Here is a 24,535-nt window from a genome sequence, read left to right as displayed (position 1 = left end):
AAAATAAGGATTTTCTCATTCTTCTCCTATTAATGTTCTCTCATTATGAGCTACAGTTCCCATGCTTGATCATTTGATTATACATGAAGAAACCTTTAGTTAAGGATTGTTGGCAACAAATTTAATGTTCACAACCTCGTTCAAATACTCACACGATTTCCAACCAGATTAATTGCAGTGAGCAGGGAGTCTAGCTGATTAGTACCCTCAGTCTTTGAGATTTTTTTTTTCTTTAAACAGGATGTACAAGATGATGAGATTTGCTGGTTGAGATGAAGCTAGTTTTATTCCATTTTCGTGTTACAATACTTTACAGAATTGCTGTCATAGTCACCCTCCTGTGTAAAGTGCACTATGTTCACAGTTTCAAAACATAAAACATGAGGAATGAAACACTGGAATGATATGACTGAATCCACAGAAACAATAAATTAACCATGTTAGAAAATGAAAGGTGAGTTCATAAATAACACAAACCAACCACTGGTCCTTGACAGCTCTGGCTAAACAAGGCACAGATTAACTTAGTACGATGAGTTTCTCAGGTTTGCACTGCAGGTTTTTCAGTGAGCACATCTGGTCCCGTACACTGACGGCAGAGGTTTTGACATCACTTGGGTTTACAATGGCTATATTTTGCAAATAATTATTCACTATTAATTTGTGCCTTTTGTGTGGTTATGGCACAGTACAATGATTGCATGAAGTTTACAGACAAAATAGATGCTATCATATTCTTCCATTCTTACTGAAGTTTCTACCCTGACTATTGAAGGCACCACATCTGCCAACAGCCCAAGCTGCCATTCTTCACAAAGGAACTTAGACAATAAGTGTCTCCAGACTATTTATCCATGGAAGACACTGGGTGGAATTTTACGGCCTCTCCCACCAGGATCTTCTGGCCCTGCCAAAGTCAATGGACTTTTGAATGGCTCGCCACATTTTCCAACCCCACCCCCACCACAGTGGGGCCATAAAATTCCACCCGTTGAAACTGAGCTCAAACTTGTTCCAACCATATTCCCCTTAAAGCAGGGAATACTGGATGGAAATCAGGAGCAGGAACCCTGCTCGAATTCTTCACCATCCCTAAGCCAAGAGCATCAAGGCCAATTGTAACATCCTACCGCTAATTCAGCACAGATCAGGGATTGAACTGCTTGTCCACATGGCACATTAAACCAGACAGCTGTCCCATTTTAGATTTTTTTGCTAGTTTGAATAAGTACGATATTCAAACATGCTAGTTTGAAGTAACTGAAGGTAGAGAGAAACAATCTTCTCTCCTCCTCCCGTCACTTTTCTTTTGACTCACTTTAGCCATTTAATTTAGTCTGTAACTTTGCATTCAAAAGCAAAACTATTTTCTAACCATGGGAGCTGTTTGTAAAACTCAGGAGGCTCCAAGTTTATGTTACTGAGTTTATAGCATCCAACTGCACAAAGAAAGCAAATTTAGTGCCCTTCTCCCTCTATGCAATCTAATGGATATGGAAACCACAGAGCACTGCATTGTGGGAGGTTAGCAACTTCTAAATTTACAGTCACCAACCCCACCCCCCCAAAAATTTCCCCATCTCATGAAGACATTTTGGGCCATAGATTCTAAGGTGCAGGCAAACCTTCTTTAATTCAATCAAGCAGCTGCCAATCCAGGTATAAATTGTTGCCTGGTTACTTAATGGTCACAGCTAAACTCAGTATTCAACTGATGGCCAATATGGGAGTTTTCCAGCATCCGTTAATGGCATTCAAGAGAAAGATCCTAAACAGATTTATTAACCACTATGATAGAATTCAACTAATGAGGCATAGACATGGCAAATTAAATTGGTCCCATTGGCTCATTATCCACAACACAACCCCCATTTGTCCCTCAGTAATTGCAACGCCACCTCTATCAAAACTAAAACTTTTTAAAATCAGGGTGCCAAAACAAGAACCCAATTCCCCTTACTGCTTGTAACCTGCAAAAGCAACAATTTCAGCTTTATGCATTTTTTCTTGCCATTTGTGAACTAGTGAATATTTTTAGAGCAGGTTGATTTGGATATTACCATCTACACAGTATATAATGCAATGCTAGTCTTCAAACTTACTGAAGACAGTTGCATGGGTACAATGTTACATAGCAACAGCTACTTGTAATCAGGTTGTCGACACCAAGTGCAGCAAAGCATTTAAGGCCAAGCATTAGAGAACAGTTACATATGTTTACCTCACGGGAGCCCCACATCTGTCAGGCAGTTGATGCTGAAAGATTCCAGAGTTTTCTCACAGTACACCCACGTTAGTACAGACATAGTAATACAGAGTTGTGAAATATTTAATGATGTGGATCCTGAGATACTTGGACATTTAACTCTAATACATTATTGATGTACAAGATCTCTTGATTAAGACAATACTTGGAATATCCAATTCTAATTTTCTAAACACCAGCTGACAGACCACAGGCCAGGGTAGGAAAGGGCAGGAGGATGTGTCAATCTTTTCTTGCCTTGCAAAGCTAAAATGGCAACTTTCCAGTACACTCTGCTTAGTAAATTAAGGTTGTGGCTTAAGCCCTAACTCATGATGAAAAATCATTCCTGAAGCAGCCTTTTTAAATTTACACCAGCTGTAAATCTTTCTAAAGTCAACAGATAGTTGACAATTCAAAGTTAACACATCTTAATAGACTGGCACCAAGCCCAGGGGTGTCTGGAAGTCTGTCTTATGTTTAGTAAATATCCTTATGTGTGACGTGATTGCAATGATCATATTCAAAGTTTGCTGCTCTGTCGAGTTGTGAAGAAGAGGAAGACAAAACTACAATTAATATGCTCATTAATCTTCATATTATGAAATTTAATATTCGGCAGATCCTGCCGGATACAAAAGTCAGGGTCCAGGGTTGACTAAAGCTCAAGTTCTCAACTAATGGTAAACAAAGTTGAAGGGAAAATTGGTGCTGTAACCATTTCATCAACTGAAGAATTAAATATGCCAGAATCTGCAGTGGAATTGTATCTTGGAATGGTAAGAGGATATTAGTACTGGGAATGGAACACTCTGGCTACCAGAGGACACGTACAGGATGGGTATGATGTAGGGTAAAGCCCCCTCAACACTGCTTCATGATATACCTTATTAGGTACAGCAAGGGTTAAATGCAGAGTAAAGCTCCCTGTACATATTTCCCCTTGTGCCTCAGCCGAATCGCAGAGCAGAACACCATCACCACATAGACCATTGTGCTATTTTTCCAATTCCTATACTAGCCAACTGGGTGAAATCATTAGGGTCAGTTTTGTGCTGTAGGATTCAGATTGCAGTCGCAATAAAAATGCTTTTGAGCAGAGATTTTCAACCCCCGAATCTTGGGTAGGTTAGCATCCAGGTCCCAAAAGTCTAAAAGCATCTAACATTACATCACCTAGTTCTTGAAATATAACTTCCAGTCTTGTGCCCAGTATGACTAGTGAAAATGCTTGGCACCCAGTTATAGTGACTCTCCTTTCCCCACCAATGCAAAGCAGATAACTTTGATACAATCAAGATAGATAGAAAGAACAAAGAAAGCAGAAAACAATAGCCTGGAAGTTTAAAAAAATGCAATCTACAATAATGTAGATGTGAATCCAATATAGAGAGGAAGTGAAAATGTAATCCTAAATAGTCTATGAAAATCAGAAATTATGCAAATTACAGACCAGAAATAATCAAAGAGAATGAAGAACAGAAAACAACAGGAATTCTGTCCTTTGGAAATGGTGTGCGTGTATGAAGTGATGCTAGGCAGCTACTAGTGCTATATTCAGAATCGTCGTCTAAAAATATTTTAAAGACCATCCTGTGTTGTTCTGCAGGGCCTTTGTCTAAAACCAGGCTAGAACTCAAGGTGGACACCATTTATACCACTGCTGAGTTCATCCCAGTGTCCTAGTGTTTTGGCCATCAGGCTACAACCAACAAAATGCCCAATGTGGAAATTCCCTCTTCCCAATCCCATTGATATCATGAACCATGTTTGGAGCAGATGGTGGTTTGTCCCAACCAGGCTTGGACAGTTGGATATAAAAGGATGGCTTGGCCCGGAGGCCAGTATGTTCAGGTCTGGCTGGTTCCTAGGTACTTGATACAATCAAGATAGATAGATAGAAAGAACAAAGAAAGCAGAAAACAATAGCCTGGAAGTTTAAAAAAGTCCTGGGTACTTGAGGGAAGGTGCTGATGGCTTTGCAGGAATTCAGGTTCATATCCGATTTAGAGCTCACAGAGTAGGACACTGAGTGAGGAGGAGATGAGTGTTTACCAGGAAACTCAATGGACCAGAAAATGAGTTTTTATGTCCCTGCTCTTAAAGGCGCACAACCCAAGCCTTAAGGAAAAGCATTGGCTGTATTGTGGGATGGTGCAATGATTAAAGTGACATTGATTTATATGGATACACAATACTTAGATCAAAGAACAACTTCACTTCAAAATTTTCAAGGGGTGCCATAACTTGAGGTGTCACAACTTGAGGTGTCACAAGATTTTTCAGAGAAGAGGAAGGGGAGAAGTGGGGCAATCATCTTATGAGGGGTAGGAAGAAAGAGAAGCAAGGGAAGAGTGTCAGAAGATGCCGGGAGATTAAGTATGATCGTACAATTTTAACTTGCCACCAACTCCAAATGGACATCTTGGAAATCAGGTGGCTCCAGATGAATAAAAATGATTGCAGTGCTAAGGATGGAAGAGGACCTGAAATTGAAATTCCTGGAGCAGAAAGCAACATTGAAGGAGCAAGATTAATAGACAACACCAAAAACAGGCAAGTGTGTGATACAGACTGAAGAAAATAAAAGGAGATCAGAGAAAATAAATAATGGAAAAGACACTAAATAAATACATAATGTTCTAATGCATAAGCTGGACTGTCAGATGATGGTGTTTTGATGCTCTGTTAAAAAAAATGATCAGTTGCTGTCAATGAGGATGGTGGTTAAGGCCAGAGAGGCTGAACAGCCAATGTGTAAATGGAAAGACTGTGTGAAGCTAGACAGGTTGAAGAGACTCAGTGGGTCAGGTCAGGAAGGACTCAATCTCAGTGAACACAAGAATGAGGAGGTACAATGCAGTGACTCGGATACAATAATCCAAACTTGCAATACCTAAAAAGTTATAGTGGAGTCACCATTTTGAAACTCTTTCATTTAATAAGTAGCTACTTTCAGCATATAATTGATCTTTCAATCCATTGAAGGGGTTTAATCTCAATTAAGCAGCTCCTTACTACATGTCGCACGACTTCAGACCCTGACAAGCCAACTTTAGACCCTATCCCCAATCCCTCCCCTTGGGTTAAAGTATTTATTCAAGTGATGGCATGTAACTGCTGTTTGAAATTTCAGCTGTAGTTTTTGTTCCCTCTTATCACCAATGTTTTCAAATTGGGATGAACTATAACAGTTTGTCTTTTCCTGCTGGATACATAACACCAGTTTCTAATTTTGTGCTCATTGAGATAAGGGATGTTAGTGCTTGGAAAGAAAAGTTTAATTTCAGGTCCGTGCTGTCAGTATCATTCAGAACCAGCTCAGGCACAGTGTTTATCAGATGCAGGGTAAGATCCCTCCATTCTGCCCCAACCTAAACAGCAGCTCTTACTGCACAACATGGCAACTTTCCAATTCTCATACTAGCCATCCTGCTGTCTCTTTATTAGAGAGATTGGCAAGTTAATGGCATTTTTCTACAGTGAGTCCATGCCTACTAGGAGCTGGATGGCGTTGCCCAAATGCCTTTCTCACATTACCCCGTTTCTTTGTATTCAGAGTTTGAGCAGCAACTCTGTCCCACTAACTGCAGGGATTCATTTATCAACAGACCATGTGTCAGGTGCCCTGGGTTCCAAGAGGATCACTGTGGAAATAGCCACTTACACCAATATCCTATAAACTGCCCACATCCTGTGTCCAACTGCAGGTGGCCAGCTATTTACATTAGTTGAGTAGTCTTGTTGTCTAGTGAAATGTTAAAGCTGAAGGGTCTTCCTGCAGGATTATAAGCAGCACGGTTGTGTACTTGCAGGTTTGATTGTGCCCAGTACGCTGATGAAATGTGTCGTTGCGTGAAGGTGCTCAACTGAACTTCAGCATGCTTGAAGACTACACTGTAATGGTTCAGCTTCCTGTTCAGGTGGGTCAGCTCACATAGTTTCTAGAAGCTTCTCTTTGCTTCTTGAATGATTCTGGAAGAAGGAATGATTGATCTGTTCCAGGTCGGAGGTGAGAGGAAGGTGCATCTCCAGGTGCAGTTTCAGGGCTAATAGCCACTGTTCCAGCTTCATAAAGGATGGCCTGTGGAAAAAGAAACAAGCATTAGGACTAGCATAACATGCTGGTTTACCATCTGGAAGATGTCATGAAAATGCAGTTCAAATGCTACAATTCAAATATGGTTTGAAATTAATTTACCAGAATTCAAACCTATTCCTTCACTGAAGGGGGGAGCATCAGGCTTGGGTGATTGTTACAATCCTCCCTCATTTGCATTCATTGGCAAAACTGTCAAACCTGCTGTCCTTATTATGCAAGTTCTAGTAGTTGCCCTGCCTCCCTCTAAAATGGAAGTGGTCACCCCCATAAATGGTTGAAGAATTAGAGGTTCAAACCATTTCCTGGAGGATTGAGGGATGAAATGATCCAGTGAGACACAGAAAAATGGGGAAACTAATAATGGAATTAACCTCAGTGAAAATTCAAGAGTTCATTGCAAGATTGTACACATAATGCAAATGCAAACTAGCCAAGGATATTCAATTGCAAAAATTTCACAAATATTATAGCAGCAAAATTGGACAGTAATGTTATAGGACAGAAACATGCCATTTGGCTAGACATGTCCATATCAGTCATTAAACTAAAGAAAATTTGCAAATCTTGATGGTCAAAGGCGCAGAGGTGGGCAAGCAACTAGAAATAACAAAACCTAATTATATTGCCAAAACACTCAGCATCACTCAACAGGTCCACACTATTCCTTTTACCCCAGCTGTCAGGTCTGGTCGTATTGTAGAATAATTGACAGAGATTGATCACTATAATTCATCAATAACTGCAGTAGCATTAAGTCTCATGACTACTAAAATGGTAGAAGGTGGACTAGATGAATCTTGGTCTCTTTTGTGTAGCAATTTCTTTGTTCCTAACTGCTGTGCCACCCAAACTCCTCCATATTTAATTTTGGTGTTGCAACAAGCCCTTTCACCCCCACCACCTCTCATAACCCCTTAACCAACTTCAGTGCCAAATCCAACCCAGGCACTCCAACAGCAATGTCAGCCAAGTCCTTACACTCCAATTGTGGGGTCGTTCAAATTCTAATGAAACAAACCAGTGTCATCCAAATCTTCCCCCTAGTTGGCTTTATTCAAGTCCTGCCACCTTACTCCTCAGCCATCTTTCAGCTAACAGCAGCACTTATTCAATTTTCTTCACCCCCCAGCTTTAGCCCATTCAAACCCTCCCATCCCAACCTCAATACATTCAAATATTTATCTTTAACCTCAGCACAATCTATCCATTCCAAAGCCTTCCACCTAGCCCTCTGCAGCACACCTACATCTCAACCCTCAGCATTACCCAAACCCTTACATCTCAAATAAAAACAGAAAATCCTGGAAATACTCAGGTCAGGTGACATCCGTGGGAGAGAAACAGAGTTAATGTTTTAAGTTCAATAATGACTATTTCCTGTTTGTACTTCAGATTTCCAGTATTTCAATATTTTGCTTTCGTGTTAGTCCTTCCACCGCAAACCTTGCTCTCAAATCATCGTGACAGACTCACCTCTTTTCAGGATCCAAGTCACAGCACATGACTGCAATTGGAAAGAAAGCTGATGGACATTCTTCTGGACAGTATCGATCCAAGAAAACAGGGACATTGAGTCCAAAGTCTGTTGTCCTGGGCAGATAATCTGGGTCTGCATTTACTCTACCAATCAACTGAAAGTAAAAGGATCAGCAAATTAGAAAGAAAGTTGACAGTCTCAGTAAACCCACATCCCTGCTATATATATGAGAATCAGTTTAAAAATTGGGTACATTACATCTTTAGCTCACTGGCTTCAGCACAGGCTGGTCTATGTTTACACACTTAAACTCTAAAACCAAGACCAATGGAGCTCTTTGTATAACTGTGATTGAGCCTTTGGACCTGATTTTAACCCTGCGCAAATGAAAGTTTTGACAGAGTTGAAATCTTGTACATTAAAGAGGAAGTTCCAGATATAGGTTGCACAAATTTCAGGAACAATTTACCTCTTTGTAACCAATTCAGTCACTACGGTTTTTACTCATGTGTGACAGTGGGTGTCTCTGATGTATTGCAGTCATTTGAACTGTAGGATAATTCTGTTGGCGCAAGCATAGTTGAAACTGTTCCAAACCTGGGTTAAGACCATTTTGAGCTGTATCATACTAGTGTGAACTAGTGGTAGATATAGATCTGACTTTGGTGGGAACACACTGAGCAAGGGTTTAAGGATAATGCTAACCATTAAAAAACAGTGCATACCTCACACAAAGGAGTTTATTGCTCAAATTATATTGGTATTGTTACAAAGTCCTACTACCTCAAAAACCTCCTTTCCCCTACAAACATAAGGCAGTGAACAATCCAAGTTCCAAACATTGTTTTCTAATGTGTATTAAACGAAGCAAGACCACACACCATACATCTTTCAGCTCTTTTTACTCACTCTATTCACTTCAGTTGCCTAAGCAAAGTCTTCTCTCACTTCAAGCGCAATTATTCTTTCAAAAGGATCTTCTTAAAGGTCTATATCCTTCCTCTGGGATTAGGGCACTCAATCAGCCTGTGGCTGACATACAACCGTCATCACAGGTGCCAGCCTTCAGCCAATTCAATTCACTCCATGCGATATCAAGAAATGGCTGAAGGCACTGGATACTGCAAAGGCTATGGGCCCTACAATATTCCAACAATAGTACTGAAGACTTGTGCTCAACAACCTGCCACGCCCCTAGCCAAGCTGTTCCAGTACAGCTACAACACTGGTATCTACCTGGATAGGTGTAAAATTGCCCAGGTAGTCTTGCACACAAAAAGCAGAACAAATCCAACCCAGCCAATTACCACCCCATTAGCCTACTCTTGATCATTAGTAAAGTCATGGAAGGAACACTGTTGATCTCTATCAAGCAGCTCTCGCTTAGCAATGACCTGCTCACTAACACACGGTTTGGGTTTTGCCAAGGTTGCTCAGCCTGACCTCATTACAGCCTTAGTTCAAATAGTGCCAAAAGAGCTGAACTCCAGGGGTGAGGTGAGAGTCACTGCCCTTGACACCAAGGCAGCATTTGACAGAGCATCTCAGTATGGCACCAAGGGGCCCTAGCAAAACTGGAGTCAATGCGAATCAGGGTGAAAACTCTGCTGATTGGATTCATACCTAGTACAAAGGAAAATGGTTGTGGTTTTTGGAGGTCAATCATCTCTGTTCCAGGACATCACTGCAGGAGTTCCACAGGGTAGTGCCCTAGGCCCAGCCATCTTGAGCTGCTTCACCAATGACCTTCCTTCCATTGTCAGGTCAGAAGTGGGGATGTTCGCTGATGGTTGCGCAATGTTCAGCAGTATTCACGACTCCTCAGATACTGAAGCAGCCCATGTCCAAATGCAGCAAGACCTGGATAATTTCAGGCTTGGGCCGACAAGTGGCAAGTAATATTTGCGCCACACAAGTGCCAGGCAATGACCATGTCCAACAAGAGAGGATCTAACCACCACCCCTCAACATTCCATGGTATTACCATCAATGAATTCCCCAATATCAACATCCTGGGGGGGTTACCGCTGACCAGACATGGAACTGGACTAGCCAAATAAATACTGTGGCTATAAGAGCAGATTGGAGGCTAAGAATCCTGCAGCAAGTAACTCACCTGCCTAGTCCCCAGAGCCTGTCCACCATCTACAATGAACAAGTCAGGAGTGTGATGGAATACTCTCCACTTGCCTGGATGAGTGTAGCTCCAGCAACACTCAAGGAGCTTGACACCATCCAGGACAAAACAGCCCACTTGATTAGCGCCCCATCCACAAACATTCACTCCCTCCACCACCAAAATACAGTGGCAGCATCTTCATAATACACTGAACGAACTCGCCAAGTCTCCTTAGACAGCACCTTCCAAACCCACAACCATTACCATCTGGAAGGACAAGGGCGGCAGATACATGGGAACGCTATCACCTGGAAGTTCCCCTCCAAGCAGTTCACCATCCTGACTTGGAAATATATTACCATTCTGACTTGGAAATATATCACCATTCCATCACTGTCACTGGGTCAAAATCCTGGAATCCTCTCCCTAACAGCACATGGACTGCAGTGGTTCAAAAAGGCAGCTCACCATCACCACCACCACCTTCTCAAGGGAAATTCAGGATGGACAGTAAATGCTGCCCCAGCCAATGATGCTCACATCCCCATGAATGAATAAAAATTCACCTTGCTACAAAGCCAACACAAAATAATCTCTGATGACACAGAATGAAGTGAGTGACAATCACAAAGGAGATGAAAATGCAATATTCTGAATTTACAGAACTAATGGATTGGAAAACTGCCACAAAAGGTGCTTTGCTAGTTCTTACTTTTTACAAGCAGTCAAGAGCAGAGCAGCAGCTCAGCTTAATGTCTTACCTCACACAGCATAATCCCAAATGAAAAGATGTCAACTTTCTCATCATAGCTTTTTCCTGAGAATATAAAAATATATATCAGTGAAAATCACTACTAGAGAATACCAGTGAACATCACCAGAATGCCACCAAATACAAGCAAGTAGTGTGGAAAATAAAAGAGCAATACTGAGTAGAGATCCAACAAGTATCATTGAGGATCAGAGTACCACTGTGCGAACAGCAGTACAATGACATGGAGGGCTGGAGAGGGTACTGCTGAATGCTGGACAGCCTTCACTGGCAAAAGCAAGTACACAGAAACAGCAATATACTATAACAGAATGCTGAAGAAAAGGGGAGTCGGTGGCATATTGGTAATGTCACTGGACTAGCAATCCAGAGGTTTAAGTTAATGTCCTGGAGACGCAGGTTCAAATCCCATGATAGCCTGTGGAATTTAAATTTAACTATCTTGAATAAAAAACTAGTCTGGGTAAGTGACCATGAAACCATGGTTGATTGTCATTAAAAACTCATCTGGTTCATGAATGTCCTTCAGGGAAGGAAATCTGACATACTTTACCTGGTTTGGCCTACATGTGACTCCATACCCACAGGAATGTGGTTGACTCTCAAATGCTTTCTGAAATGGCCTAGCAAGCGAGTCAGTTGTATCAAACTGCTATAAAGTCTAAAAGGAATGGAACCAGATGGACATCCCAGCATAGATCTAGGCACCGGAAATGACGAGGGCTCACCCAGCCCTGTCGAGCTTGCAAAGTACTCCTAACATCTGAGGGCCAGTGCCAAAATTGGGACAGCCATCTCACAAAGTCAAACTCTCAGAATTATACCTTACAGAAAATATCCCAGACACCATCATCAACCCTGGTGTCACTTTGCAACACAGTAGTATAGACTCAGGAGGGAGTAGGGAGTTGCCCTGGGAGTCCTCAATATTGACCTATGGTGCTAGTGACCACCTGCCATCCACCCTCAGCTGATGAATCAATGCCCTCATGTTGAACGCCACTTAGAAGAAGCACTGAGGGGGCAAGGGCACAGAATGTATTCTGGGTGGGGAGGGGACTTCAAATGTCCATCACCAAGTGACCGAGTAGCACCACCACAGACCATGACGGCCAAGTCCTAAAGGACATAACTGCTAAACTGGTTCTCGGCAGCTGGTGAGGGAACCAATGAGGGAAAGGAACCTACCTGACCTGGTCCTCACTAATCTAACTGTCATAGATGCATCTGTCCATGACAGTATCGGTAGAAGTGACCGTCACACAGTCCTTGTGGAGATGAAAGCCTGTCTTCAAATTGAGGATACCGTCCATCATGTTGTGTGGCACTACCATCACGCTAAGTGGGATAGATTTCAAATAGATCTAGCAATTTCAAACTGGGCATTCATGAGGTGCTGTGGGCCATCAGCAGAATTATATAAAACCACAATCGATAACCTCACGGCCCAGCATATCCCCCACTCTACCATTACCATTGAGCCAGAGGATCAACCCTGGCTCAATGAAGAGTGCAGGAGGTCATGCCAGGAGCAGCACCAGGAATACCTAAACATGAGGTATCAACCTGGTGAAGCTACAAGACAGGACTACTCATCTACCAAACAGCATAAGCAGCAAGTGATAAACAGAGCTAAGCGATTCCACAACCAATGGATCAGATCTAAGCTCTGCAGTCCTGCCATATCCAGTCGTGAATGGCAGTGCAGAATTAAACAACTAACAGATTCAGGAGGCTCCACAAATATCCCCATCCTCAATGATGGTGGAACTCAGCACTTCAGTGCAAAAGACAAAGTTGAAACATTTGCAACAATCTTCAGCCAGAAGTGCCAAGTGGATGATCCATCTCAGTCTCCTCCAGAGATCCCCAGCACCACAGATGCCAGTCTTCAGCCAATTCGCTTCACTCCACGTGATATCAAGTTATCAAGAAATGGCTGAAGGCACTGCATACTGCAAAGACTATGAGCCAGACAACATTTGGCAATAGGACTGAAGACTTGTGCTCCAGAGCTTGCCATGTCCTTCGCCAAGCTGTTTCAGTACAACTACAACACTGGCACCTACCCGGCAATGTGGAAAATTGCCCCAGTATGTCGTGTCCACAAAAAGGACAAATCCAACCCAGCCAAATACTGGTCCATCAGTCTACTCTTGATTATCAGTAAAGTGATGGAAGGTGTTGTTGACAGTGCTAAAAACAGTGCTTACTCAGCAATAGCCTGCACACTGATGCTCAGTTTGGGTTCTGCCAGGGCCACTCAGCCCCTAACCTCATTAAAGAGTTTGTTTAAATATGAAAAAAAAGAGCTGAACTCCAGAGGTGAAGCGAGAGTCACAGTCAAATTCTGCCTTGATATTGAGGGCAAAGTGTGGCATCAGGCAGTTCTAGCAAAACTGGAATCAATGACAGTAAGGGGGAAAACTCTCTGCTAGCACAAAAGATGATGTTTGTGGTTGTTGGAAGTCAACCATCTCCATCCTGAGACATCACTGCAAGATTCCTCAGGGTAGTGTCCTGGGCCCAATCATCTTCAGCTGCTTCAATGACCTTCCATTCATTATAGGGTCAGAAGTGGGGATGTTCTCTGATGATTGCACAATGTTCAGCACCGCTCGTGACTCCGAAGATACTGATGCAATCCGTGCATATATGCAGCAGGACCTGGACAACATTCAGGCTTGGACTGTAAGTGGCAAGTAACATTAGCATCACACAAGTACCGGGCAATGTCCACCTCCAACAAGAGAGCATGCAACCACCTCCCTTGACATTCAATGGCAGTACCATTGCTGAATCCCCCACTATCAAAATCTTGGGGGTTACCGTTGAACTGGACTAGCCATATAAATACTGTGGCTGCAAGAGCAGGTCAGAGGCTGGGAATTCTGCGGCATGTTAACTCACGTCTTGACTCCCTAAATCCTGTCTATCATCTACAAGAGACAAGTCACCAATGTCATGGAATACTCTCCAATTGCCTGAATGAGTGCAGTTCCCACAACACTAAAGCAGCTCAACACTAACCAGAACAAAGTAGCCCGCTTGACTGGCACCCCAAGCACCACCTTCAGCATTCACTCCCTCCACCACTGATGCATAATGGCAGCAGTGTGTACCATCTCCAAGATGCACTGCAGCAACTTATCAAGGCTCCATTGATAGCACTTTCCAAACTTGACCTCTACCATCTAGAAGGACAAGGGCAGATGTATGGAAGCACCACCACCTGCAAGTTCCCCTCCAAGTCACTCACAATCCTGACTTGGAAACATATCATTGTTCCTTCCTTCACTGTCGCTGGGTCAAAATCCAGGAACTCCCTTCCTAACAGCACAGTAGATGTACCTACACCCACAGACCGCAGCAATTCAAAGCAGCGGCTCACCACCACCTTCTCAAGGGTAATATATGCTGGCCTAATCAGCAACATCCACACCCCATGAAAGAATATTTTTAAAAAGCACCATCTATCTCAATTAGCATATTCGAATGTTGCTGCTCCTCCAATGCTCTGTCTGCAGTCAGAGAGAGTTAATTCAAGGCTGAACCATCTGTACATGGTTCAGAGATGTTGGTGGAAGAGGCTCTTGTGAGGAATCGGGATAACTTATTTACAATGGTATTTAAGTAGAACTTGCATAACCAAAAACCAACAGCAAGTTTCTACCACAGCTCACTATAAGGGACATCACATTTATGGTCTGTAACTTGGCCTGAGAGAAGGGATGGGAATGTCCTCTTTATAAAAAATTAATTGAGTCTTCCAGCTGGACAAGTCATGGCCCTGTCCATGCATAACCTCCACAAGTGCAGTGGCAACACCTGCTCCCGAAATCATTTTGAAAGAGGTTATTTTTTGTGAAAGCTTCCATTCAGTTGCAATTGGGTACAGATACGGTCAAATGTATTGCTGTACCAAGAGACCAGAGAACTCCAGGAATGATTCCTGTCCATGTTGAATGGCAGCAGCAGCACTGTGCTAGTAAAGGGAAAAGAATAAATCAATCAGCTGAGAGGTCCTCATTCCAGCACAAGCCTGGATGATGACCAGGAAAAAAAAAAGCATTCAGTTGTGCAGGTTATATGAAGACAAGATGCTGCCCTGTGCAATTGACTGGCTTGCTGACATTCACTGCCTTGCTCACATTTGAATCATTGGGCAGGGCAATGAGGCTTCCAAGTGTAATGACAGCAACACTTTTCACTCTGAAGAGAAGACAGGAATGACTACCTGAGGAAAAGATATTTCCCTCTTTTAAACGCTCACCGTTAATCATTTCTGGAGCCATCCAGTAAGGGTTCCCCACCACAGTGTAACGCTTCTTCCTGTCTGGCTTCCTCATGGTGGACAGGTTTCCTGGTGACAGATTGTCTGTCTGCTTTTTATCATCAACCATTAGTCGGGACAGTCCAAAATCAGCAACCACCACAGTATTATTCTGAAATACAAATCAGAAATTGATCCTACCTCCACAGGGACCCATGAGGTAACTAGCATTGCCCAGGTCATGCCACCCCACGACAGGAATCCGGCCCTGTCTGGGAAACCCCCACACCCCACCCGACATGAACCCGGCCCTGCCTGGGAGCCCGCCCCCCACCCCGCGACAGGAACCCAGTACTGCCTGGGAGTCCGCCCCCCGACCCCCTCGACAAGAACCCAGTCCTGCCTAGGAAACCCCCACACCCCTCCAGACAGGAACCCAGCCCTGCCTGAGAAGCCCCCACACCCCAGTCCCAGGAACCCAGCTCCACCTGGGGGTGCCCCATGCCAACACAGACAGCAATTCAGCATCACCCAAAGCAAACCTCCCCCACTGACCCAGTCTCACTGATGCTTACCTCACGTACTAGGCAGTTATGCGAGTTCAAATCTCGATGGATAATGTTCATAGAATGCAGATAGGACTGAAATCAGAAAGTAAGTAGGGGACAAAGTGAAGAGTTTTAAAATAGTTACCACTCCTGCTTTAGTTTATTGAACAAGGTTTTGCAGCCCAGAGAAAAGGCAGACAGAGACCTCTCGAGAGGATCAGGGTGGAGGCTGATCTGTTCTGTTGTCACTAGCTGTGGTGTGTACTGCTTGGACACCATGAACAGTCTTGTTGAAGTTACAAAGAAGTCTTTATTAACATTACGGTACATAGTTCAGTAGTGGGTAAAGGTATGGAGAGGACCCCATGCTTGGTCCTTACATGTTGCTATCTATCTCTAGACTGCCCTTAGTTCTGGGTCACGTGCCTTCTTATATCACCGATTAGGTAGTACTGTACTCGGTCCCATGTTAACCCTTTAGGTACAGATCATTCTACTACACAGGCCAACATGGTCACAGTGCCCCAGTGCCTCTGGAAAACTGATGGCAAGGCCCCAACCTTCCACAAAGCTACAGTCACCAACTCACACAACTATTGTGTTCTTGGGTTGCAGTTCACCATCACTGGTGAAATTGGTGGAATTGGTGGAATTTTAGGAATGAAGAAAAAGACAAGGGACAAGAAATTTAAGTCTACTAAACCAGACTGGTGCAGTTTGAAGTGGAACCTCATGTATATTAACATCTTTTGGATCATTCTAAAAGCAGTGTACACAGCAAAGACTGAATCTGGCAGCAAGATTTAAACAGCAGCAGTTCACACCTCTGTTCTATTCCCAGAGTTTGAGACACATGTTGGAACTAGAATTCATGCAGTCGCAAAGTTCAACTTCATTGCAATATTGTGTGATGAATCAGAGGTTGGGGCCTGAGTCAGATGACAGCCTTAACATGCTTGAGTTATCACATCCCCTTTAAATGAGACACCTTTTTACTGCTACCGATTGGAATTCAGTCCCCAGAGATCATTGTTCTGCCTGCAGTTCTACTCAATCCTCCACAAGAGCCAGATGCTTACCATTCCCTCAGCAATGTCCCTGGCAAAGTTCACACGATGGTCCCATGGCAATATACGGTCCTGTTGGAGGGAAAAATCAAGGAGGCCCCTGTTACACTGGTTTTGTACCTTTCAATTTTGCATGAAAAAAGAAAGTAGTTCCTGTGAAGCAACCTCTTTACCGATTACAATTTTGCTTTGTTCAATTGCAGTTACTTCAATCAGCCAGCCTAAAGCAAAGAGCACCAGAGGCAGAAGTAAGTGCTAAAGTTAGGCATATGAAGGGAAGACAAAAGGAATGTGTAGAGTGTAATAAATTTGTGGAGTAAGTTGACACAGAAGGACAGGGCATAATGTGAAGTGCAGTCAAGAGCAATAAAGGGGTCAAGGACATGATGAAAGAAACACTAAGCAGGGCTAATATATGGAAAAGTGACAGGCATGTTGGGCTAAATAGTCTTTTCCTGCTCCTATTAATTCACCTTGTATGCTGTTGTATCAGAAAAAAAGAGAAACTGATATGCGATGCATCCATTTTTCAGTTGTAAACCATATTAAAGCATACCACTTTAGCAGAGGGATAGCCGCTACCAAATCTGCAAAGACACTGGTTCCACTGCTAAATTTGTAGACCTGGGTCTACACCGAAAACATGCAATAGGCCCCTTGAATATGGAAATGAGGGACAAATACCTGTGGAGGACTCTTTTTAGAAATCTGTCTCTGCCAGTCACTTCTGACATAGTCTTTAGGTTAATCAATATTCTAGTTTCAGCCCTGCATGCTTAGGACAAAATGGAATAATTGTCTTCCTAAATTGTAGATGGCACTGCTCCTCCTATACGGACCATCTTATTTTATAGGCAATACTGTCTTGCCATTTGGACAGCCTTTCTATAGTATAGGATCTTCCCACCACGACCACCATCACATAAACCACTTGGTCAATGGTTCAATAAAGCCTTCACTGAGACACAATTTCTCATAGTACTGTGGTTCTAAACTGGAACAATCCTGCACAACTTCTCAACAATCAGAGTGTGTTCATTCTGTCATCACTTACTAAGTCTTTGATGATGCTTCTCAGTGTCCCTCCTTTGATGTACTCTGTAATGAAGTTCAGTCTTTTATCTTTATAAAGAACACCGATGAACCTGAGAACATTCGGGTGGTCGAGGCAGCGCATCACCTTAACCTGATTATAGGAGGGAAAGACAAGCTTTGTTAATGAGCCACACGCCAGAGAGCCAAATATAAAATTAGCACGCTCTCCATTCTCAATTTCACACTTGATTCACCCACCTCATGCCCTATAATGTGGGGTGATGCTCCTAGCCATTTTACAAACTCTAATTAGTTCTCAAAGCTGTGGGTTAAACACTGAACAGTGCATTCAATTTGTAACATGCTCTCAAAACGTCACAAAAGAGCTCTCCCTGATAATGCATTTACTGACTGAACTATTTAGGGTGCAACTTAGCCAGTCAGCCTAGGAAGAGTCCAGCAGATGCTGACATGGCTGATGTTGGTGTGGTGCAAAATCTAATGCTGTTGCCCCAGGCCCGGGAAGAGAGGAAAGTGCAAACAGGTGCCATGCATCTGAGCTCAATCCAATAGCTTCTTCTAGAATGCAAATGTCTGGATTAAAATAGTTGTGATGTGCTCCCTTTTCTGATCATTGAGTCCATCTAAAGACTTCAAGTCCTTGCAGAGCATCCCCTTCTTTACAGCAATGGCCATGATTGTGACAGGACAGTGACTCCACCCACACAAGGGTACAGAGGATCATTGGGTCCCAGCCTAGCTTACAGCTGTTCTGATGGATTCCCCCTCAAAGTCCTGCAGACTCTCATGACCACCATCTTCCTGCTGTTTCGAATCTAAAATTCCAACAAGACCAATGGGACATCAGTGACCTTACCAAAAGGCCAATGGTACTTAATGTTGGAACTGCTTTCTTGTTCTAATTTGTTTTGTTGCTTTAAACATCAATGTAAACAGACATCAGGTCTTGAATGAGTCATGTTCCACGATCCAATTATACATGATTCCAGTGTTACAATAAAAAGGGTCTTTACTGAGCTCACAATTCACTCTGAAAACACAGGTACATCATATCACACAATCCAGTATGGCTACAACATAAAGTGGTTCACTCAAAACTCTTATTCCAACTCCACCTTTGATCTCTATATTTCATGTAATGTGGATTAATGGTTGTATGCGTCAAAGGACACTAAAGGTAACATCAAGAATAACAAGATGACAGAAAAATGCATTTAGCCCATTTCAGACACTCCCAATCATTGTTACCATGATTATATCGTCCACTTAAGCTCTTCCAATCACTTTAACATAAACACATTGACCATAAGACATGGATGAATCACCTCACACATTCAGTTCCTCATTGTTGCCTTAGGCCTGTTTCACAACACATCCCAGTTCAGTAGAAAGTGATTTTAACTTATGTGCTGGTCCCACAAAAAAATTAGGTACATGGGTGGTGTGAACTCACATTTAACAGAAGAAATGTTACCTCTATCACACATCTTTACTCTATATTAGTAACTTCTCCAATCAGGCCAACAATATTTAACATTAGTACTATAGGATCATCTCAGTAGCACAGATAGCAATATTAAAATATTTAACCAGTTTACACTGGAACACAAACACAGAAATGAAACTCTTATTTACCAACCTCTTTCAGAAAGGTTCTTTGGGTTTCATCATCAAAGCGGATCAGTTCCTTCATTGCCATGACCTCTCCTGTCTCTCTGTGTGTCACCTGATCAAAAAAAGAAAAAAAAGGATATATAAAGAGGAAGATGGATAATGACTCCACAACTACAATACAATCCCAATTGTAGATTCAGTGATCAAAACGCACGTGTATAAAAGGGACTGCAGTTCATAAACTGAATTTCAAACTGAAGTAAGGTTTACTTTACGTTGCAGGTATGGCTAAGAACTGGGCTGTGGCAAAACACATTGTAGCAGGCTAGAGGCAAGGTTACACACCTATATAATCTTGTCCAAGAGATGTGGATAACACTGCAAGACTATATTTATTGCTCATGCCAAGCTGCCAAGATGATGGTCATGTACATTTTTCTGGTAGTGATGGTGTTGGCTAGAACTTACATTTATATGGTGCCCTGCAACACTTGAGGACACCCAAAGTTCTGTAAATCAGTGAAATATTTTTGAAGCCAAGTCACTGTTTTGAAGTAGGAAACATAGCTGTCAATCAATGTTTGCACAGCAAGGTAGCAGAAACAACAATGTAATAGAATATAAGAGTAGGCCATTTGGGCCCACGAGACTGTTCTGACATTCAATGGCTGACCTGTGGCCGAAGTCCACATACCTGCCTTTATCCCATAAATAAAAATCTATCAATCGGAGGTTTAAAAGCAACTGGTCTAGTATCAATTGCTGTTTGTGGAAAAGAGTTCCAAACTTAATTCTATAGAAGTGTTTCCTAACTTCATTTCAAAAATGTCTGACTATAATTTTTTAGATTGTATCCCCAACCAGTGGAAATAGTTCCCATCTACCCCTTAATGTCTTGAAAACCTCAATCAAGTCACCCTTTAACCAACTAATTTCCAGGGAATACAATTCAGGCCCGCTCCTACAACTCCTTTCTTCAGTACATCAATGACTGTTTTGGTGCCGCTTCATCCTCAGGACCTGGAAAAACGTATTAAATTTGCTTCCAATTTCCACCCCTCTATCACCTTCACATGGTGCATCTTTGACACATCTTTCCCCTTGCTTGACCCCTCTGTCTCAATTTCTGGTGATAGACTGTCCACCAATATTCATTACAAGCCCCACAGCTACCTCAACTGCAGCTTTTCACATCCTGCTTCCTTTGTCTCCTTCGCTGTTCCGATGATGCCACTTTGCAAAACAGCACTTCTGACATGTCTTCCTTAACCTCACTGCGGTTGACAGGGCCAATCTCCCGCACCTCTGCCCTCATACCTTCCCACCCTTCCAGAACCATAAGGACCCCTTGTCCTCACTTTTCACCCCACCAGCCTCCGCATTCAAAGGATCATCCTCTGCCATTTTCGCTAACTCCAGCATGATGCTACCACCAGACATCTTCCTCTCACCCCCACTGTCAGCATTCTGTAGGGACCGTTCCCTCCGGGACACCCTGGTTCACTTCTCCATCACCCCAACTCCTCATTCCCTTCCCAAGCAATTGCAGAAGGTGCAATACCTGCCCCTTTACCTCCTCCCTTCTCAATGTCCAAAGGCCCAAACATTCCTTTCAGGTGAAGCAGCACTTCATTTGCACCTCCTTCAATTTGGTCTATTGCATTCGCTGCTCCCAATGTGGTCTCCTCTACATTGGAGACACCAAATGTAGACTGGGTGACCGCTTTACGGAACACCTCTGATATGTCCATAAGCATGATCCAAACTTTCCAGTCACTTGCCATTTCAACACACCACCCTGCTCTCATGCCCACATGCCCATCCTTGGCCTGCTGCAATGTTCATGTGAAGCTCAACACAAACTGGAGGAACAGCACCATCTTCCGATTAGGCACTTTACAGCATCTGGACTTAACATTCTCTCCTCTATCTTCACCCCTTTTTTAATCCATTTTTCTACATTCATTTTTATTTTTTATCCACAGTTTTTTTTTAAGAAGTCATTTATCCATGATTTTATCCCCTTTTTTATCCCCCATTCTATCCCGTTTTTATCCTTTATTCCCCACCACTGCCCCCCTTCCTACACTCCATCCCCTACAGGCCCATCTGTTACTTGTTCCATGTTGTTCTTTCACACAATGCTACCCTTGTTCTGCCATTATCACATTCTGCTTTCTTACTTTTATGACACTATTAGCACCTTTCTTTTTTAGCCCTTACCACTACTACTAACACTCCCTTTGTCCTTTAGTTCATGACACCTTTGTCAATCTCTCCTTTGTTCCCACCTACTGCTGGCCTTCTATCTAGCTCCGCCTGCCCCATCCGCCTTAAACAGTATAAATGTCATCACATTTCCACTTCTCTTCAGCTCTGAAGTAGAATCATATGGACTGTAAACATTAACTCTGTTCCTCTCCACACAGATGCTGCTAGACCTGCTGAGTTTTTTCAGCATTTTCTGTTTTTGTTCCAGGAAATACAACCCTGGTTCACGTAGCGTCTCCTCATACCTGGACTCCAAGCGTTAAGTTGTCATTCTAGGAAATCTAAACTCCACAATCCTACCACATGAATGCCCCCTCCCCCCCAAGTGAACAAAGCATACAGCATCCAGGGCTTTATCAATAGTGGCATAGCGTACAAAAGGAAGGAAGCTATGTTAAACCTTTATAAAACGCTGGTTCTGCCCCAACTGGAGTGGTGTCCCCATTTCTGAGCAACACGCTTTAGGAAAGCTGTGAAAGCATTAGAGAGGATGCAGAAAAGATTGATTGACGTATTTAAAATCATGACGGGTCTAGATACAGCAGCTAGGGAAAAACTGTTCCTATTGATGAAAGGATCAAGAAGCAAAGGACAGAGATTCAAGATAATTGGCAAAAGAAGAAAAGGCGACATAAGGAGAATTTTTTCTACACAGCAAGTGGTTAGGATCTGGAATGTACTTCCCACAGGTATCGTGGAAGCAGGGTCAAATCAAGGCTTTCAAAAGGGAATTGCATCATTAACTGAAAAGGAAAAGAATTGCAGGGCTACAGGAAAAGGTGGCTTGGCCTAAATAGCCAAGTGGTTATGGTACTGGGTTTGCAACCCCAAGATCAAGAGTTCAAATCTCACAATGGCAAACTATGGAACAATGTAACTTCATCTGAAACAGATCAAAAGAGTTACAGCATGGTCAACATTTAACTCGAAAGAGCTACATTAGAAATTATATGCTTGGCCTAAATAGCCAAGTGGTTATGGTACTGGGTTTGTAACCCCAAAATCAAGAGTTCAAATCTCACAATGGCAAACTATGAAACAATGTAACTTCATCTGAATAGGAACAGATGGAAACGTGTTTGTACTCGAAAGAGTTACATTAGAAATTATTTCCCAATTTTGTTTATTTGGTTTTCATTTAAAAGATTATCAAGAGTTCAAATCTCACAATGGCAAACTATGAAACAATGTAATTTCATCCGAATAGGAACAGATGGAAATGTGTTTGTACTCGAAAGAGTTACAGGAAAAGGTGGGTGAGCAGCATTAGGTGAATTGGTTCTTCAGAGAGCTAGCATCGCCTCCTTCTGTGCTGTAACCATTTTATGATTCAACAATTATACTAACACTTCTGCTAGAGCACTTCCTCCATTTAGTAATTCAAAGCCCTCTTGACCGCTCTAGTCATTCTTTCCACTGGGACCCTTGTCCCAGCCCTATCGGGGCGACATCTGTCCCAACTGTATAGTTTCTTCCTGTCACAGAATCGGTGCCACTGACATATGACCCATCCCTTCTTCTAATGCCAGCCCTTGCCATGTATTTACCATACCCTCTGACCATCCCCTCTCGGCACTGAACATTCTGTACTCAAAGGATTCCGTTTCATCCCCTTACACCCTCACCTCAGTGAATTTCGGGCTCGGCACGATACTGGACACTTCTTCTATCGCCTTCATCTCCGTGCTCACTTCTTTGTGCAGGAGTCCTCCCCCCGTTCAACAGATCCTTTCACCCACCTCCAGTATTCTCCCACCACCTGGACCCCTTGCTCTGGCCTTTTACCTGCTTCTTGATCTTTTCATTGAGAACTGTTGGCGTGACATCGGCCATCTCAATTCTCTGCTCCTCTCACCCACTTTAACCTGTCTCCTTCTGAAGTTATGGCACTCCATTTTCTCAGGTCCAACCCAGACTTTGTTATCAAACCTGCCAACAAGGGTGGTGCTGTTGTTGTCTGGCATACTGACCTCTACTTTGGAGGCTGAGCACCAACTCTCAGACACTTCCTCCCACCTCCCCCTGGACCATGATCCCACCACCAAACATTAAACCATTGTTTCCAGGCACGTCATTGACCTCATCTCTCTGGAGATCTTCCCTCCACAGCTTCCAACCCCACACAGCCCGCTACTGCCTCCTTCCCAAAATCCACAAACAGGACTGTCCTGGTAGACCAAATCGGCCTGTTCCTGCCCCACAGAACTCATTTCTTGACTCCATTCTCTCTCCCCTTGTCCAGTCTCTTCCCACCTACATTCGCAATTCCGCTGATGCCCTACATCACATCAACAACTTCCAGATCCCTGACCAAGGTAGACACGTTCACGTCGTGGCCCTGTTTCAACCAATTCTACCACCACCACACACAGCAAGTAGTGTTTACAACATTTTCGTACCACTGATTTGATCAAGTACCAACATCATGCCTGAAGACAGAAGCCGTCGATGTCAGAAACACGGATCTTTTTCAAGACAGACATTGACTATTATATCTGCAAACGTTGAAGGGTTCTCTGTAGCTAAACAAAACATCCTTGCTACATTATGCAATGAGTTCCAGTGTGATGTCCTCTGCCTGCAGGAGACACAGAGGAAGTGAGAACAACCGCCCAAAAATACCAGGAATGTTCCTGGTTATTGAAAAGACCTCATCAACAATATGGCAGTGCTGTATTTGTTAGAGCTGGTTCAGTCGTAGAAGCCACTTCTAAAACAGAGGAGGACAACATCGAAATTCTAACTGTAGAGCTGGGCAAAGTAGCAGTGACCTCAGTGCACAAGCCATCTGGCACAGTAAACCACAGATCATCATTGGAGACTTTAATAGCCACAGTACCCAATGGGGGTACAAGCAGTCGAACAACGATGGAGAAGCAGTCGAAGAATGGATGGACCCTAACCAACTTAGTCTCATCCACGATCCTAAAGTGCCAGCCTCCTTCCACCGTGCCTGCTGGAAGTGTAGTCAAAACCCAGAGTTTGCCATTG

The 24,535-nt window shown here is 43.1% G+C and overlaps 1 protein-coding gene across 4 annotated transcripts in view; it reads right to left on the bottom strand.

Moving 5' to 3' along the window:
• Positions 1–267: 267 nt before the first annotated feature.
• Positions 268–24,535, bottom strand: part of limk1a (LIM domain kinase 1a) — a 71,556-nt gene continuing 47,288 nt past the window's right edge. For 3 of the 4 annotated variants that reach the window (XM_041197531.1, XM_041197534.1, XM_041197533.1), the window contains 8 exons: positions 19,299–19,385; positions 17,658–17,789; positions 16,616–16,675; positions 15,564–15,629; positions 14,989–15,160; positions 10,705–10,760; positions 7,821–7,978; positions 268–6,329 (listed from right to left, as the gene is read on the bottom strand). In XM_041197531.1, coding sequence (XP_041053465.1) covers positions 6,179–6,329; positions 7,821–7,978; positions 10,705–10,760; positions 14,989–15,160; positions 15,564–15,629; positions 16,616–16,675; positions 17,658–17,789; positions 19,299–19,385 — 882 coding nt within the window. In that variant the 3' untranslated portion in view covers positions 268–6,178. The remainder of the gene's footprint in view (positions 6,330–7,820; positions 7,979–10,704; positions 10,761–14,988; positions 15,161–15,563; positions 15,630–16,615; positions 16,676–17,657; positions 17,790–19,298; positions 19,386–24,535) is intronic. The other variant, XM_041197532.1, reaches the window with a different exon arrangement.

Source organism: Carcharodon carcharias, chromosome 10 (assembly GCF_017639515.1).
Source record: "Carcharodon carcharias isolate sCarCar2 chromosome 10, sCarCar2.pri, whole genome shotgun sequence".
NCBI classification, from domain to species: Eukaryota; Metazoa; Chordata; class Chondrichthyes; order Lamniformes; family Lamnidae; genus Carcharodon; species Carcharodon carcharias.
The sequence above is the reverse complement of the archived record's forward strand: the minus strand, read 5'-3'. Positions and strand labels throughout refer to the sequence as shown.